This window comes from Aphelocoma coerulescens, chromosome 27, assembly GCF_041296385.1.
Source record: "Aphelocoma coerulescens isolate FSJ_1873_10779 chromosome 27, UR_Acoe_1.0, whole genome shotgun sequence".
Classification (NCBI taxonomy): Eukaryota; Metazoa; Chordata; class Aves; order Passeriformes; family Corvidae; genus Aphelocoma; species Aphelocoma coerulescens.
This window is the reverse complement of record NC_091040.1, coordinates 232950-248513: the sequence shown is the minus strand read 5'-3', so window position 1 is coordinate 248513 and position 15564 is coordinate 232950. Positions and strand designations below refer to the sequence as shown.

The 15564-nt window shown below is 44.5% G+C and overlaps 1 protein-coding gene across 4 annotated transcripts in view; it reads right to left on the bottom strand.

Moving 5' to 3' along the window:
- TANC2 (tetratricopeptide repeat, ankyrin repeat and coiled-coil containing 2) overlaps positions 1-15564 on the bottom strand; it is a 196517-nt gene that overhangs the window by 55495 nt on the left and 125458 nt on the right. For all 4 annotated transcript variants that reach the window (XM_068996358.1, XM_068996359.1, XM_068996361.1 and 1 more), the window contains 3 exons: positions 10823-10948; positions 7000-7281; positions 4112-4245 (listed from right to left, as the gene is read on the bottom strand). In XM_068996358.1, coding sequence (XP_068852459.1) covers positions 4112-4245; positions 7000-7281; positions 10823-10948 — 542 coding nt within the window. The remainder of the gene's footprint in view (positions 1-4111; positions 4246-6999; positions 7282-10822; positions 10949-15564) is intronic.

The window sequence follows — 15564 nt, the reverse complement described above, 5'->3', positions numbered from 1 at the left end:
ATGCAGTGTAACACTTTGACCTGCCACTATGCCACATGCCAGGCCCAGCGCTGGCTGTGATAATGGAAATGGCCATCAGCACTGCTGCATTTTATCCACTGCACATGACTGCGACACAGTATGTGGCATGTGGTGACCCAGTTTCTTGGCAATGTTCATTACTTTTACATAGCTGAGTATGCTGGTAAATGCCCTCTGAAACTCATTAGTGGCCCGGGGCATCAAGCCTCAGCAGCAATGAATCCCTCCACCTCTGCGTAAGGTAGGAGCACTCTCTTTTCATATGCCTGCAGCAATGTTAGCAATGCTTTGGATATGGCTTGGAGGATGGGGAGAAGAGCCTCTGGAGCCACCAGCCGTGCTCAGCATCAGCAAAATGCACTAATGCAATGAACGTGCAGCTCCTCCACCAGCTGCTCTGCACGGGGTACGACCCATTAGTGCAGCTGAGATGGGTTTCAGGTCCATTTGTTTTAGTGCTGCTACCACAAGCCACCACACAGCATCCAGAAACCCAGAGAATACAGCTGTTCAAGGGGTTAGTTAAAACTGGGCAGCCAATCCATTAAAAATCCTCTGTGAGTAAAGGATAAACCTTCAGGCAAAAGGGGGAATGTCAGCATGGCAGGACCAAGTCGAGGTGCTGCTTTTCAGTTGGCAGTTACTTAGTTCTAAAATTAATGATTTGTTCATCTCTGACATTAAGAGCTAAATGCAACCTTTGCCCCCAAGAATTCACTGTATGAAAACCAGGCAGAAAAGTACAACCCTGAGTAATCCAGAGGAGGAAAAGCAACTGTTCGTTCACCTTTCATTTCTGTCAGCATAGATACACAACTTCTGAATTTTGGGATAAGTGACATTTTCAGAGGGAAGGGAGTGGGTGAGAGGACAACAAGCTTCCCACCAGCATTCTGGAGCCTGTGCCAACCATTACCTAAGACTGTTTGTGTATTATTAATCTGCTTTTGTAATGATCTGCATTTCTGCAGCACAGTGACCTCAGCCCAATCTGAGAACATCCTGCTCTGCTCAGTGCTGGCAGAGGTGGAACATCTGCACACAGCTTTATCCAGCTCCTCACATATGGTTCATCTAGCTCCTAAAATAACCCTGACAATTGTGGTTGTCCATCACTGTCAACACTTTCTTCCGTACTTCAATTCTGACTTTAGTGTAAACACAACTATAAAACACACATCCAAGAAATATTTTTCCATCCAGATTGACCGAAGAGTCCTTCCCTTCCTTCGGCTCATTTTCTTTCAGCCAGTTGGACAAAACCTGGTTAAGGAGGCCATCAGCAACTCTTTTTTTATTCCACAGCTACTGACACAGGAATATGCTGTTCCTCTCCCCCTTCCTTCAGCTCCAAAGGACATTCCAGTCTTTTTTTCTCCTTTTTTTTTTTTTTTAATTAGACTTTGGAAAGCCTTTAGTTTATCTATATGAAGGTTTTCCTAAATTGTCCCCAGGAACTCCTGTTGGAGAATGGGGTATCAGACATTCAGATTTAGAAGGTGAATTATTTGAACCAACTATTTTTACTATTGTTTGCTAGCCACTCGGTGGTTTTGCTCAGCTAGGAGTGCAGCATCTTCAAAGCCTCAAAATTCTCAAGATGCCTCAAAGGAGAGTTGGACATGTTTGATCGAGCTTCTGAAGGAGGTGACTGCATGCAAAACAAAGAGCTCCATGCTGTTATTTTAACGGATTTTCAATTCTGTTGCCAGGTCAGTAATGCTTTTTCCCCCAGTGTCACTCAGAGATGTCAAACCCCACAGCTGCGTTGGGACAGGGAGTGTTTGTTTTATCAAGGAGGACATCACACGGCGCAGCTCTTTCCAAGCAAATAAATTTATCTGCTGTTTGACAGCAAGGATTCCTCAGCGGCATTGCTGAGTTGTGCTACCCAGGAGGCTACTACGAGTGCACTACGCACATGACTCCCAGCTATGAGTTTGACAAACATCCTTAACCATTTTATTTTTTCTTCCTGAGGCTTGATAATCCATCAAACTCACTGTTTGTCATGTGCTGCACAGTCCTTTGGGAAAAGGTTTTGATGCAATAAACCAAATTGCTGTTTATGACAAAGAATAAACAGGAACGTGGACCTCAAAAAAATTAATTACAAAATTAACGAAACAAAAAAACCCCTACTTTTTCAGAACAATTTCCCTTCAAAGCAGGAAATGAACCTTTGAGTGAGGATTTAAGCATATGCTTTATTTCAATGCACATCTTCATCCAACACACCTGGAAGTCACCCACTCTTCCTAAATAAACCACTAACACCTAGTTACGTGTTCCTTCCAGCATCAGTTATCCAAGGACCATTATCTGCAGGGATCACTTTTCCTTTACTAGCCAGGGAATAGGAGTCAGGCAGATGAGATGCTGGTCTCCAAGGATCCCAAAAAGGGTAACAGCAATGCTGGGAACAGACCCAAGGCCTCCGAATGCTGAATCAAGCCATGCTGCTGCTCTGAGTCATCCCAGGAACTGTTTGCTGAACACGATAGAGCTTTTCAGAAGTTCCACATGCTGTGTCAGCAATTTGGGCACAAGAAGCGACTCCAAGTGCTCTAAGGTCAACTCATCAGCCTTGGCATTGATCCGTTCATCAAAGCCTGACGTCTGGAAGCTGTTATTTCTGGATTCTGCCTGCATTTACAGTAGTGAAGATTACTGGAAGATTAACGATCTTGCTCCCAGTGGGTAATCCTGCTGCAGGCACCATGGGCAACACACATCCCAGCCTCAGCTGTTGTGTTTTGACAGCAACACACTGGATTTTTTCTACAAAAAAATTTTGGCTAACAGATGAGCAGCACTTTAAAACACTTTCTTAAAGAGTCCGCAGCGAAGGTAAAACAACCTATTTTTAATTTTGGCTGTAAGGATTGTTTTTAGCTCTTTCTCCAGTGATCAGGGATGCCAAAAAGCTTCAGTGAGTGATCTATGTCTTGGATGTAACACAGCATTTGAAAGAGGCATATTCCTTACCTTTTCCAGGAGGAAACTGAAGCTAAAACTGCATCCATTTATCAATTACGTACCCTGCGGGATGACTTAAGCACTCAGGAGAAGTGATAGATGAGGTATTTTAAGCAGAGATAGCACACTTTACTGTCCTTTCTGGTAGTCTGCAGAGCTTCAGATTTGCAAGGACTACAATGACTAATGCATCCTGAACAAAACCAGACCTGGGCATTGCATTCCTTTCAAGAACTCCATGTGGAAGAGGAGAGTATCAAATCTTAGTATTTATTTACGCAGCACATGCTCCCTGCCTGGCCATCTGGGTGCAGCAGGAAAGCAGACAGGACAGACAGACAAGACAGTATCTGGCACAAAAAGCCAAGCAAAACACATCCTGGTAATAATTTAGAACAAAGACTTTTCTCGCTATTTTCCTCTTCGAAGTGGGAGCAGGTGACAGGAAAGCATTAACTGCTCCCATCCTCCCAAAAGAGCAAACTCCTTGGATTTCAAAGCAATAGAATGGCACCTTCCCACCACCACAGAATTAGGGTTAAATCTCAGTAATACAATAAAATTCAAGGTGTAAATCTCGTGTATGTAAGTGACAGTGTTCCATATATTCCATACAAACCACTCCTGCCATAACAGCAAGTAATTTGTGTATTGCTCCAAAGGCTATGGTCTACTTTGGAGAATTTTCCAATAAATTCCCAAGTGCACACACAGCAGTAACACTCAGCCTGTGCCTTCCCCAAGTACAGTACCTGCCCTTTTCAAACAAAACACTGCTCAAACACTGGGCAACTTTGTCCTCAGTGCTGAAGAAAAGACACAATTATTTCAGTAATTGTGCCATATCCTAACATTTGTAATGAGAAAGTAGCATGGCTGGGAAAGACAAACCCTCAGAGTAACAGGGAAGTGTATTTGATGTAGTGGGAGTTTCATTTTAGAGACATAACCTTCCTGGGTAATAAAACTCCTTCCAGAAGTCTCTCTTGAGGCTCCCCAAGTGAGCATTTGAACACATGGATTTTCCAAGTGACATCAAGCAGGAGAACTTCCAAGGAGTCCCATTAAAACTGACATTGACCAAAAAGCCCTGAGCTGGGTGTTTCTGTACCTGTGAGGCCAATCTCCGCATGGCCTCCTCCTGGCGCCGGCGCATCTCGGGGGTCCCCGGGCAGCTCCCGCTTGTGATGGACGGGTGGGCAGAAGGTGGCTGGGTCAAGGGCAGCTCTCGGTTGGCATCCACATCTGTGCAAGGAAAGAGGTTAGGAATTGCCACAGGACAAGCACTAGCATTATTATAGACCAGGCAGCTGCTGTTTTCTATGCATGGCAGTTAAAATACTTCCCACAAATACTCTGGTTGGGATTTCACGGATTTCCAGGCCAGAGGCTCCTCAAGAAACTTCTTTTGGAAGCAGGAAAGGACCACTAAGAAAAAGCCTTGAAGCTTGTCTTATTCATCTTCCCCACCATAATTACATCGACTTTAAAATAATGACAATAATGGAGTGAACTGGGCACTCTGGAAGGCTCTGCCTTCAGGTTTGGTGGATTTGAATGCAGAGCTCTCCTGCTCTGCACTTCTGCCAACAGACCTTCCCTTGTTATGAACAATCACTGGGTAATTTGGTTCCAAGTCCTCCTTCAGCACAGACAGATAATTTTTCTGAATTACAGGCCTGTTTTCTAACATAAATAAATGAAGAGTCCCAGCTAACACAGCCATCTGAAGCCCATTAATTTAATCAGGGGGAGAGGAGCAGGAGCAGCACCAGGATCTGGAAAAGGCTTGCAAGCAAATAATAAATTATTCTGGAATCACCTCTGGCAAGTTTAACTGTGTTCTAGTGCATTTTATCTCCTTCTTTTGCCTGGCAAAGCAGAAATTGGCTTTAGCAGCAGATTGCTACAGAAGCTCATCCACCTGGCCTTTGTGGGTAACATTCCCAAACCATTTTTATTTTCACTCCTAAGTACTCATATGGAGGATTTTTGAATGACACCACGACATGCAGCACTTGGTGATGTCTAATTACCAATTATTTTAAGAACAACACCACTCTGAAGTGCAGTCTGTGCTGGCAGAGGATTCTCCTGACTGGGTTGCTGCAGTGCATCCCTGAGCTTGACTGAAAATAATCATGCAAACAATGACCCATTTAATGGCAAACAACAGAGGAGGATGACTGCTGCTTCCATAATTAAACCCTGAATGTGTTAGAATGAGGCACATTCTTGATTCTGAGCATAACACCACTGTCACCTGTATTAATTTTCTGAGACAGGAATTGGAAATATGAAGCTGTATTGAAGCCAGTTTAATAACGCTGACTGCACAACTGCCGTAGCAGAGTCAGACCACTCGATTAGCACTTATTAATTAGCATAGATTTAATAAGCATAATAGAGTCTTTTTCAGCATGTGGAAAAAAAATGACAAAGAAACTTATCACAAAATCAGAGATGCATCATAGAATATCCTGAATTGGAAGGGACCTGCAAGGATCTTGCAGAGTAATTACTATCTTCTATAGCTAGACTAGTACTTGTGATCTCTTTAGGAAATCATGTCAAATTAATTATTGATTCTGAAGGTTTCCATCCTAATAACTAACAGTGAGGAATCATTCAGCTTTCAACTTCATGGACACAGCAGAGTGAACTAAACAGTGTGTTAGGTGGTACCAAGGATCTTCATCATCTGTGCACGAAGGGTGCAGGGCACCTCGTGTGACAAATCCAGCTTTTAGTCCAGAAGTCCACAGTCATCTCTTTAATGTCCACCATCATCCTAAGCAGACTGGGGACACACACTCGCAGTTGGTGCACTGCAGAGCTGTAGTTAAAATATAGAAACAAGCTCTGCCCTTCACTACACATTGTTCACTTAACTCTGACAAGTGACACTACTCAACATGCCAACCGCTGGTGACATTTCAGCTCTTCCGACAGGGCAAGAGCACAGCATTCCAGTAAACAGATTTAACTACAGCTTCACTGAGATAAGTGACCTACATCCTTAAAGATACCTTCAGGTACCTAACTCAGTATTTTTAGTCCTGTCTTACTCACTTACTGAGCGCTGAGTGATTTTAAAATGTTGTCATCTTCACCTGCAAACCTGCCAGCACATAATGATGGGAATTGGATGGGACCAGAGGAGGTAGAGCAATCCTGGGTCCTGAGCCTACATGGGCTCGTTACCCACATGGAATATTTATACTGTGATTCAATGAGATAAACAATCCGTATGGGAATCCACTGGCATGGATTCATAGTCATAGAATACCAGCTGCCTGGTCCAGCTGGAGATGTCATGAGCAGGGGGATTGGACTGCATGACCTTTAAAGGTCACTTCAAACCCAAACCATTCTGTGATTCTATGATTCGAAAATTGGAGTCTTCCCAATCAGAGAAAGTCTGTGATGTTTCTAAGCCAGACAAGTCAGAGACAGACTACTCTGACTCTTTAAAAAGCAGCTTTGGAACAGGAGCAGTATAAAAGCTGCCTGTAGCAGTACCTAGAGGGACTCCAAGAGAGCTGAAGAGGGACTTTACACAAGGGCATGGAGTGATAGGACAAGAGAGAATGGCCTCAATCTGAAGGAGGATAGATTTAGATTAGGTATTAGGAAGAAATTGTTCCCTGTGAGGGTGGGGAGGCCCTGGCACAGATTGTCCAGGGAAGCTGTGGCTGCCCCATCTCTGGGAAGTGTCCAAGGCCAGGCTGGATGAGGCTTGGAGCAACCTGGGCTAGTGGAAGGTGTCCCTGCCTATGGCAGGGGGTTGGAACAAGATAATCTTTAAAGCCCTTTCCAACCCAAATCATTCAGGGCTTCTATGACATATTTCTCACAGGTCCTTCCCTTGCTTGACAACAAAGACTAAGCTGATTTCTTGGGTCTGAAGAGAAATGGGGGTTATTTCAGCCAAGACCATTCTAAAAGCTGGCGTGAAAGCTCTCTGAGTTTTGGAGACCTCCGTGCTGCTGTCCTTACGTTTCGGAGAGGCGTGGGGGCTATCGGAAGCAATCTGCCTCATCCTCGTGCCGTGGCAGCTGAGCGCGACCAGCCTGGAGATGATGGCGGTTTTCCCGAAGCCAATATTCCCGACGATCACCACCCCGCGGTTGACGCTGGTGTTGGAGCTCTGCAGCTGTGCATCGATCTCGTGGAACACCCAGTCCCGGCCCACGAATACGGACTCAGTGGTGATGCTGGGCACCTCGAAGAGCAGCGGCTTCAGGGAGATGTCAGGGGGTCTGTAGGGTGCGAAGCGCACTGGAAAGGGAGACGTGGGGAGAACATCAACATCCATGCCAGAGGGGAAAGCAGAGTTTGGAAATGGATGTTTTATCTTGCACAGAAATCTTTCCATTGCAAAAGGTGAAAAGAAAACACAGTTCTGTATCACCCACAGGTTTGTTGTGGAAGCGTCTGTCTCATCCACGGTATTTTCCACCAAAAGAGTTGAGGATATTACAGTGAGTAGCTTGAGCTGGAGAAATATTGTGGCTGAAGAAATTAATTTTCTTGCTTAAATCAACCACAATTAAAGGCCCTGGGCAGAATGCTGCACTCTGCACAGCACCTCCTGGAAGACAGGATTGATGGTTCAACGTAGACACACACACGTGTGTTCACCTGTTCAATCCAATGAGCCCACAACAATCTCAGCACCTACAAGTGTTAATTCAATCTAAGCAAACTTATTTCAATTCTTCTAAAGTAAGAAAGTTAAACCAGATTGTTGTCAGGATGTTCCTGTTTGGCAATTATAACATTTTCTCTTTTCACAAGGAAAAATGATGTTTTAAAGCAACATAAAGTTATCAACAAGAGTAAGAAATACCACTCCAACAGACCACCTGTGCTGGTGCTGATGAAAGACTGCAAATTCTGTAGAACCCAAGCAACAAATTAAAATAGAGAACTGAAACACTGCCCACCATATGCAGCCAGGCTCTTTCCTGTGGCTGAAAACTTCAATTCAAGCAACCCAGATCTGGGTGTATTATGTTAAATTAAGCAAATGTCCGAGTTTATTTCCTTGACTTGCTTTAGACTGCAACTTTTGGGTAGTAGGGAAAATTTCTTCACTTAAAGGGCTATTCAGCCCTGGCACAGGCCCAGGGCAGTGGTGGAGTCCCCACCCCTGGAGGGATTTTAAAGCCATGTGGATGTAGCACTTGGGGACATGGGTCAGTGGTAGCCTCAGCAGTGCTGGGGGAATGGTTGGATTTGATGAACTTACAGGATGAATTTCAAACCTTAATGATTCTGTGATTCTTTCAAATGTCATCTTAAACATCTACATCCACTGGGATGAAACCAGTTCCTATTTTTCCAGGCCTCTGTGCCTAAAAAGGCTAAACTATTTTTTAGTGTTTCTAAGAAGCACCCAAAACTGTCTTGCCCACAAGGCAACAGTATTAAACACATACCGTGAGGAAAATCCCTTCGAAATTATAGAAACAACTTAAGGAAAACAATCCACTGCCATATTACATACAAAGATCAACAATATACTGGGGGAGTGGGAACCATCCTCTCCTCCATCCCAAACCTCAACCAAAAATCTTGGTTCTTCCCACCCTGCAGCACTGTTGACATTTGCTTTTTGGAGAAGAAAACCCACAGTACATCTCAGCCATCAGCTTGTGCCATGGGTTACAGCAACCTGAACAGCCTCAAATCCCCAGGGATGAAAATAGGGAAAACAAAAATTGCCTTCCCCATCCTATTAAAAACCTGCCACTGGGATGAATCCTTGCTCTTAGTGTTGGGATTCCTCTACTGCTCTCCTGCTTAAAATAACTGATTTAACAATAAATAGCAGAAACAATCTCCCATTTAGTCTCTCTCACTGAGATTTTGGAACACTGGGAACAGACAGTGGGCTGTAACGTGTCTCCCAGCACAGGGCCAGGAATGTCTTCACTCTTTCAGCCCAGTGTCAAGACTAGGGATATTAAAATTAAACCCAAGTTTAGGATTTCCAGCTGGAAAAAAGAGCTGCTATTTGTAACAGCCCAGATTGATGCAATTTCACAGCAATAGGTGCAAAATGCAGCATTTCAGGGAAGAATCTCTCCTTGCATATGCAATGACATGAAAATATTTCCAAATAGTGATGGTTTGCTTTATCACATCTTCTTCTCCTTCTCTTTTTAAAAACAGCACAGCACCTCAACTAGGATCAGAAACAAATTCCAAAAAAGTTGAAACGCTGCTGCTATTCTTATGCAACTGTCACAAAAAGGGGAGGGAAAAGAACAAAATGCAGAAGGAAAATATGTAGTGTTATAAAGGTTTTAAAAGTGTGTCTGGGAAACAATTTGATTCTGTTCCTACAATAAAGTTGAATGTTTTGGATGCAATCACTGCAAATTACACAGCCTTGGCAAGCTGCTGCCTCCGAACATATGGAAATTTTGTCTGTCAAACTTTGCTTTCTTCACTTACTGCCTGCTAATGCACTTCTAGAACTGCCTCAGCAGCCAGGAGGATTTCATTACAGACTGCCATCCAGAGCTCCCAAATCCACTCTTTGGGGGGCTCATGTGTTTGGTACAAAGCCCAGCCAGGCTGTACCAGGTCAAGCGTTTTGGATGAAAACCCAGCCTGTGCCTTCCAGCTCCCCAGTTCCTCACCCTAAGATGGTGGGCTCAAAAAAAAAAATCCCCTAGAGAACAGGAAAGTTTCATGTATGGCCAAAAGAATCCCCTCTTCTATGCACAGGGGAGAATAAGCCAGTCTCATGGCACAGAAACAACCTAAATATATCCCAAATGAGCTTTCTCGGTCATTTACTCATCTGTGCAACAACAAATGATGGGGCTGAAGCATTAGCCTGGTGATCTGCTGCAGACTCAGGGCTGTCACAGTGACAACTTAAGCATGTGGTCAAAGACTAAGCTCAGATTAAAAGAGGGATGTAAGTTGAAGGGTGGGCTGAAATCCCGAGGACATGGAGCAAATCGAGCTGGAGCTGCCTGGGAATAAACAAAACACTAAAATGTCAGCCCTGGCTCCTCTTCTCATTGCTAACGTCTTGTTTGTGGAATTTGCCACAAAGAACCACAAAAATTTCCCCTCTAAAAAGGCTTTTCAGAAGCCAAAAGGCTGCCTGAATATGGGCATTGTGAGCATTCCTACAAGCACTGGCCGAGCTGGCGGCCCCGTCACTGCCCTGGGCTCCTTCTCCACTGGCACACTGCAGAATGCAAGGGGGAACTGCAATCCCTGACCTTGATTGAAAAAATAAGAAAAAACAGTAGTAGTCTCCACAGAATTTCTCATTTTTAATACCTTATCAAAGTATTAGGCCCAAGGAGACCAGCTGAGAGCTGGGGGTGTTCATCCTGGAGAAGAGACAAGAGGAGGCTCTGGGATGACCTTATTGCAGCCTTTCAGTGCCTAAAGGGGCTCCGAGAGTAGGAGAGGGACTTTGGACAAGGTCCTGAAGGGACAGGACAAGGGGGAATGGCCAGAGGGCAGGGTTGGATGAGATACTGGGAAGGAATTGTTCCCTGTGAGGGTGGTGAGGCCCTGGCACAGGCTGCCCAGAGAAGCTGTGGCTGCCCCATCCTTGGTAGTGTCCAAAGTCAGGCTGGACAGGGCTTGGAGCAAACTGGGCCAGTGGAAGGTGTCCCTGCCTATGGCAGGGAGTGGAACGGGATGGTCTTTAGGGTCCTTTCCAACCCAAACCATTCTGAGATTCTGGTTTTCACAGGGACATGGATGAAGTGGCTGCTGTCCGAGTTCCCCACTCAGACACCCCCACGACTGGGAAGCCCCAGCAGCTCCATTGTGCTCCTACCTCGCAGGTCCTGCTGTGCCCGGGCGCTGGCCACGCTCTGCCGTGGCATCCGCAGCGATGTGCGCAGGGGAGTGTGTCTCTGCTCATCCAGGTAAGCCAGATCCTCCAGGTGGGCTGAGCTGGTGGCTGTCATGAGAAAGCAAAGAACTACATCACATCTGGCTTCTGGATTTCATACTCTGGTTATTGTATTTTTCGTTTCTTAATGAAAAGACACGGAGATGTAACTACCTTGAGACAGCAGAGCTGACGTGCACTAAGTCCAATTTCCCCTAGGAATTGGCATTTGCTCTGGTTTGGTCTCCTGTTGGTGCTCCCAAATAAAAGAAGATATATGGAAAATGGAGACATGGAGTTTCTTGTATCTGATCTCAGTTCTGCCAATCACAAACTCAGTCATGTTTGTGCGAAGCTGACAGGGACACTCAACATTTCTTACAGGTGAAAGACAACTCACCAGTGCAGTTTCTGCTGAAGCCCACAATCTCATCTTCATTTATTTTAGAGGTATTTAATTTGGATATTAACATTTATGTGTCCCTAAAGGCAGAATTAGTGGTAGAAAAACTAAACTTCCAACAGCCCAGCAAAAATACATGAATAAATGAGGAAAATGTTATCTGAACTAACGAAGATAACTTTACTATTCCAATGTGACTTGCTCATGGGAGAATTCAGTTTTCTTCACAATGCTGGAATAAACAGGAATAATTTACTGCTCTCTGCTGAAGGTGCTATCACTACACTGATCAACACAGTTGGGGCACACAAGAACTAACACTGGCCACAAAGCTTCCACCATGGTGATGATTGGAAAAGAGGAGAAAATGTGGCTTAAAAAAGTAATTTGAATTCCTTGTATCTGAATTTACCCACTGTTCTGCCATTTCAGACCATTTTCAGCCAAGGCATTTACAGACTATTACAAAGCAAAGGAACTTCATTGCATGAAGTCATCTTCCCCATTATAAACAGAAAACTTTAAAATAAGTCTTTGCAGATTACCAGCTCTGGTGTTGTTCTGATAAGCATTTCCAAAATTCACATTAAACATTTACCCATAGAAATCAGTACTAGGCTGCCCAGAACTCTCTATCCAATATTGCTTTTATTTCCTCAGTTTTCGGTCAATTACCATAACAAGATTATTATTTTAAATTGAACTAATTCATTAAATGACTTCTCCAAAGACTGCCTGTGAAGCTGACATTAATGATTTACTGTGAATTGGCTAAATATTTTGATGCAGCTCTTCAGAGTTGCTCAGGGCACCGGACTTTGGATCCTTCCTCCTTGTGACCCAACACAAGATGCAACAATTCAACAAAACTGGAAGGCAGAACATTTTGAAACTAAGAGGAACACTTTTTTCATACAATTCTTAATGACCATGTAAACACCTTTATAAGATGGTGTTGCAGTCAAAACATAAGCGAAATTCAGAGACCTGGGGTGGGGAGAAGGGGCTTAAACTTGTCAGCAACTTGTAATGCTGTTCTTCAATTGCCTAAATTCTCTATTTTACGGAAGAGAATAAGAGAGAAATGGACAGAGGACAAAAGATAAACAGGAGGAAGAAGGAGAAGGAGAAGAAGGAGAAGGAGAAGGAGGAGAAGGAGAAGGAGAAGGAGAAGGAGAAGGAGAAGGAGAAGGAGAAGGAGAAGGAGAAGGAGAAGGAGAAGGAGAAGGAGAAGGAGAAGGAGAAGGAGAAGGAGAAGGAGAAGGAGAAGGAGAAGGAGAAGAAAAAAACCATCCTGGTCTGTTTTTAGACATTCTTCATGCTCTTCTACTCATGCAAAGCTGATTACATGCTCACTGTGAAGGACTGATTAAGGATGAGATGCTGCAATTAGACAGAAGGGCCTTTAGCAGGGACGTGGGTTATTTTCTGTTAGCTTTGAGTCCTCAACCTACTCCCAGCATTGCTCTCAGGTGCACTCCTGGCCCCCAAAATGTGCCTTTTGCATGGCAATTTCTGTCCAATTTTGCAGTGTCACTAAGCCAGAGGATCTGCAGGGGAAGAAGAGCAGGTGTCACTACAGCATACCCAGGCAGACCCGAAGTGTCCCAGGGATACCCAGCGCCGGGACATGAACCACCATCTTACCCAGGAGCCTGGTACCATGTCAGGCAGGCTGGGCCTTCTTGCTCCAGCCTTCATCCCTACATCCATGCCAGAGAGTGCCTACACAGGCTGGACAGGGCTCTGGGCAGTCTGGTCTCGCTGGAGATGTCCCTGTCCATGGCAGGGGGATAGACCAGACAGCCTTAAAGTTCTCTCTCAACCCACACCATTCTACGGCTCTTCAGTCTTTCATTCAAATCAAGGAAAGACCATCAAGTCTGCTTGCTCCAAAACAATAATTGTTCTGTTTCCTGAGAAGAACTGCAATCCTGACAGTACCTTTGGTTTTTCTTTTAAACAGTTAAGGAGTCTCCATTTCCACCTCTATCCTGTCTGTGAGATGAGCACCAGCTGCAACCCCAGATGCTTTGCAGAGGTGGACTGTGTCTTTCTTTTTTCTCTTGGACTTGTTTTCCTTTTTACTCTTCTCGCTGCCAGAGAAGAGCACAACGATGGTCAGTGGCCTGATTCACTTTGGTCCTGCAAGAAGTGAGGAGATATTTCTCAGCAGCCCAAAGACAGGCTCCCTTCCCATCTTCATCATCATCACCATCTTCTACAGCTGCGACAGAGGAGACTCGATGTCTACTGCAAGATCCATTGCAGGTTTTGCCATGGGTTATTTTCCCAACTGTCAGTCCAACTACCCTGCCACAGCTCAGACTGATGAACTGAGATTTATCTTCCTGGTTTAGAACTGAGAAATAATTAAAGAGGTCTAAGGCCAGAGGAACCAGAAGCACTTATTCCTGAGAATATGCCCCGGTACTTCAAAAATTTTGCAAGATCAATTTATCTTAAAAATATAATATTAAACTGTTGAAAGCTTCCCCTAAATCCTGAACTATATCCTACATAATGAGACACAGTGACTGCAGATAAAACACCACGGAGGGAATAATTTTCTCCTCAGAAATAATATTTGCATACTGCAGATGCAATTCTCCCAGGGAAACAGCAAACAGTGGAAGACAATTCAGTGTCAATGCACTATTTGAGCAACAAACACAAAGCAACCTGACCTGAAATAGAGATTTGGTGACCTAAGTAGGGGGTGGACTCTGCAGAGGGGATCTCTGGGGGAGATGGGGAGAAGACGGGAAGGGTGTTGCTCCTCTTCTCTGAGTGAAGGGATTCAACTCACCCTAAGGTCATTTTGTTCCAACCTCCTGCCATGGGTGTGTTCTCAAACCCACAAAATTTATAGGCATTTCTGCAAATCCTGCCCTCAGGTTCAACAATAATTGCTTCAAACTGCCAGAGGGCAGGGTTAGATGGGATACTGGGAAGAAAGTCTTCCCTGTGAGGGTGGGGAGGCACAGGTTGCTCAGAGAAGCTGTGGCTGCCCTATTTGGAAGTGTCCAAGGCCAGGTTGGAGAGGACTTGGAGCAACCTGGTCTAGTGGAGGGTGTCCCAGCCTATGGCGAGGGGTGGAACTGGATGGTCTTTAAGGTCCTTTTCAATGCAAATCATTCTGGGATTCTGGGATCCCATTAATACACTGTTCTAGTGGATAAAGAATTTAAGTTTGCAACTAATAATATATTTGCTGCTATTTTGTATTCTCCAAGAGGAAAAAGAACAGAGCTGGTACTATATAAGGGCATTTTAATTCTCTATTAATATTTAAACAGACCTTATAAACCATGCATGTGGTCTGAATAACACCAGATTTCATGTTTCATTTCACAGGTAATGGAAATAGAATGGGACATTCGTTGTGTACATGGAATGCAAACTTCCGTAAGAAATCTGGGTTTGTTCAAAAATCTGAATGCCCAACTCCAATGACAAGGGTCTCCCTTAGGCAGCACAGTTCCCACTCCAAGTCTGTGCTTTGCCAGGCTGGCTGCCCAGGCAGGCAGCAGTGCCCTTTCCAACCCAGGAGGGCTTAATTCCATAAAATTACCTGATGATGTCTGTACTCTGTGTAGTAACTCAGCACTGCTCACCATGAGGAGCTGGTGTGCAAGATGTGCTCCCACTGCTCCCACAGCTGGGCTTCTAAAAAGGGCCACTTAAGTGGTAATGCTTGAATCTCAGAGATTTACCAAGACCTGGACGTACTGTACCAAATCTATCATCCCATTTTGGTATTTACGTTATGCAACAAAGAGCAAGATGAGATTAACTGTAGAATCATGGAATAGTCTGGGTTGGAAAGGACCTTAAAGCACATCCAATGCCACCCCCTGACATGGGCAGGGACACCTCCCACCAGCCCAGGTTGCTCCAAGCCCTGTTCAACCTGGCCTTGGACACTTCCAGTGATGGGGCAGTCACAGCTGCTCTGGGCAACCTGTGCCAGGGCTTCACAGGGAAGAACAGGTTGTAAGAACTACTCCCAGTTGTAAACTGCTCAGTGACAGCAGGGACATGATACATTCAGTGACTGCACTTTGTAAGCTGCTATAAAAAAAGGATATTTCTGTGCTGTTTTGGAAGATATCTGGGGAGAACATTAAAAAAAAAAAAGCTAGAAAGAAAAAAAGGAGGAAAAAAAAGCCATCAGGTATAGGTGCTGCTATGCTTTGCTTCCCAAGAACAGACTGTTTGTATACAAATTCAACTGCATTTGAAAACAAATAAGAGAAGATGAGCCTGTTTTAGCAAAGCT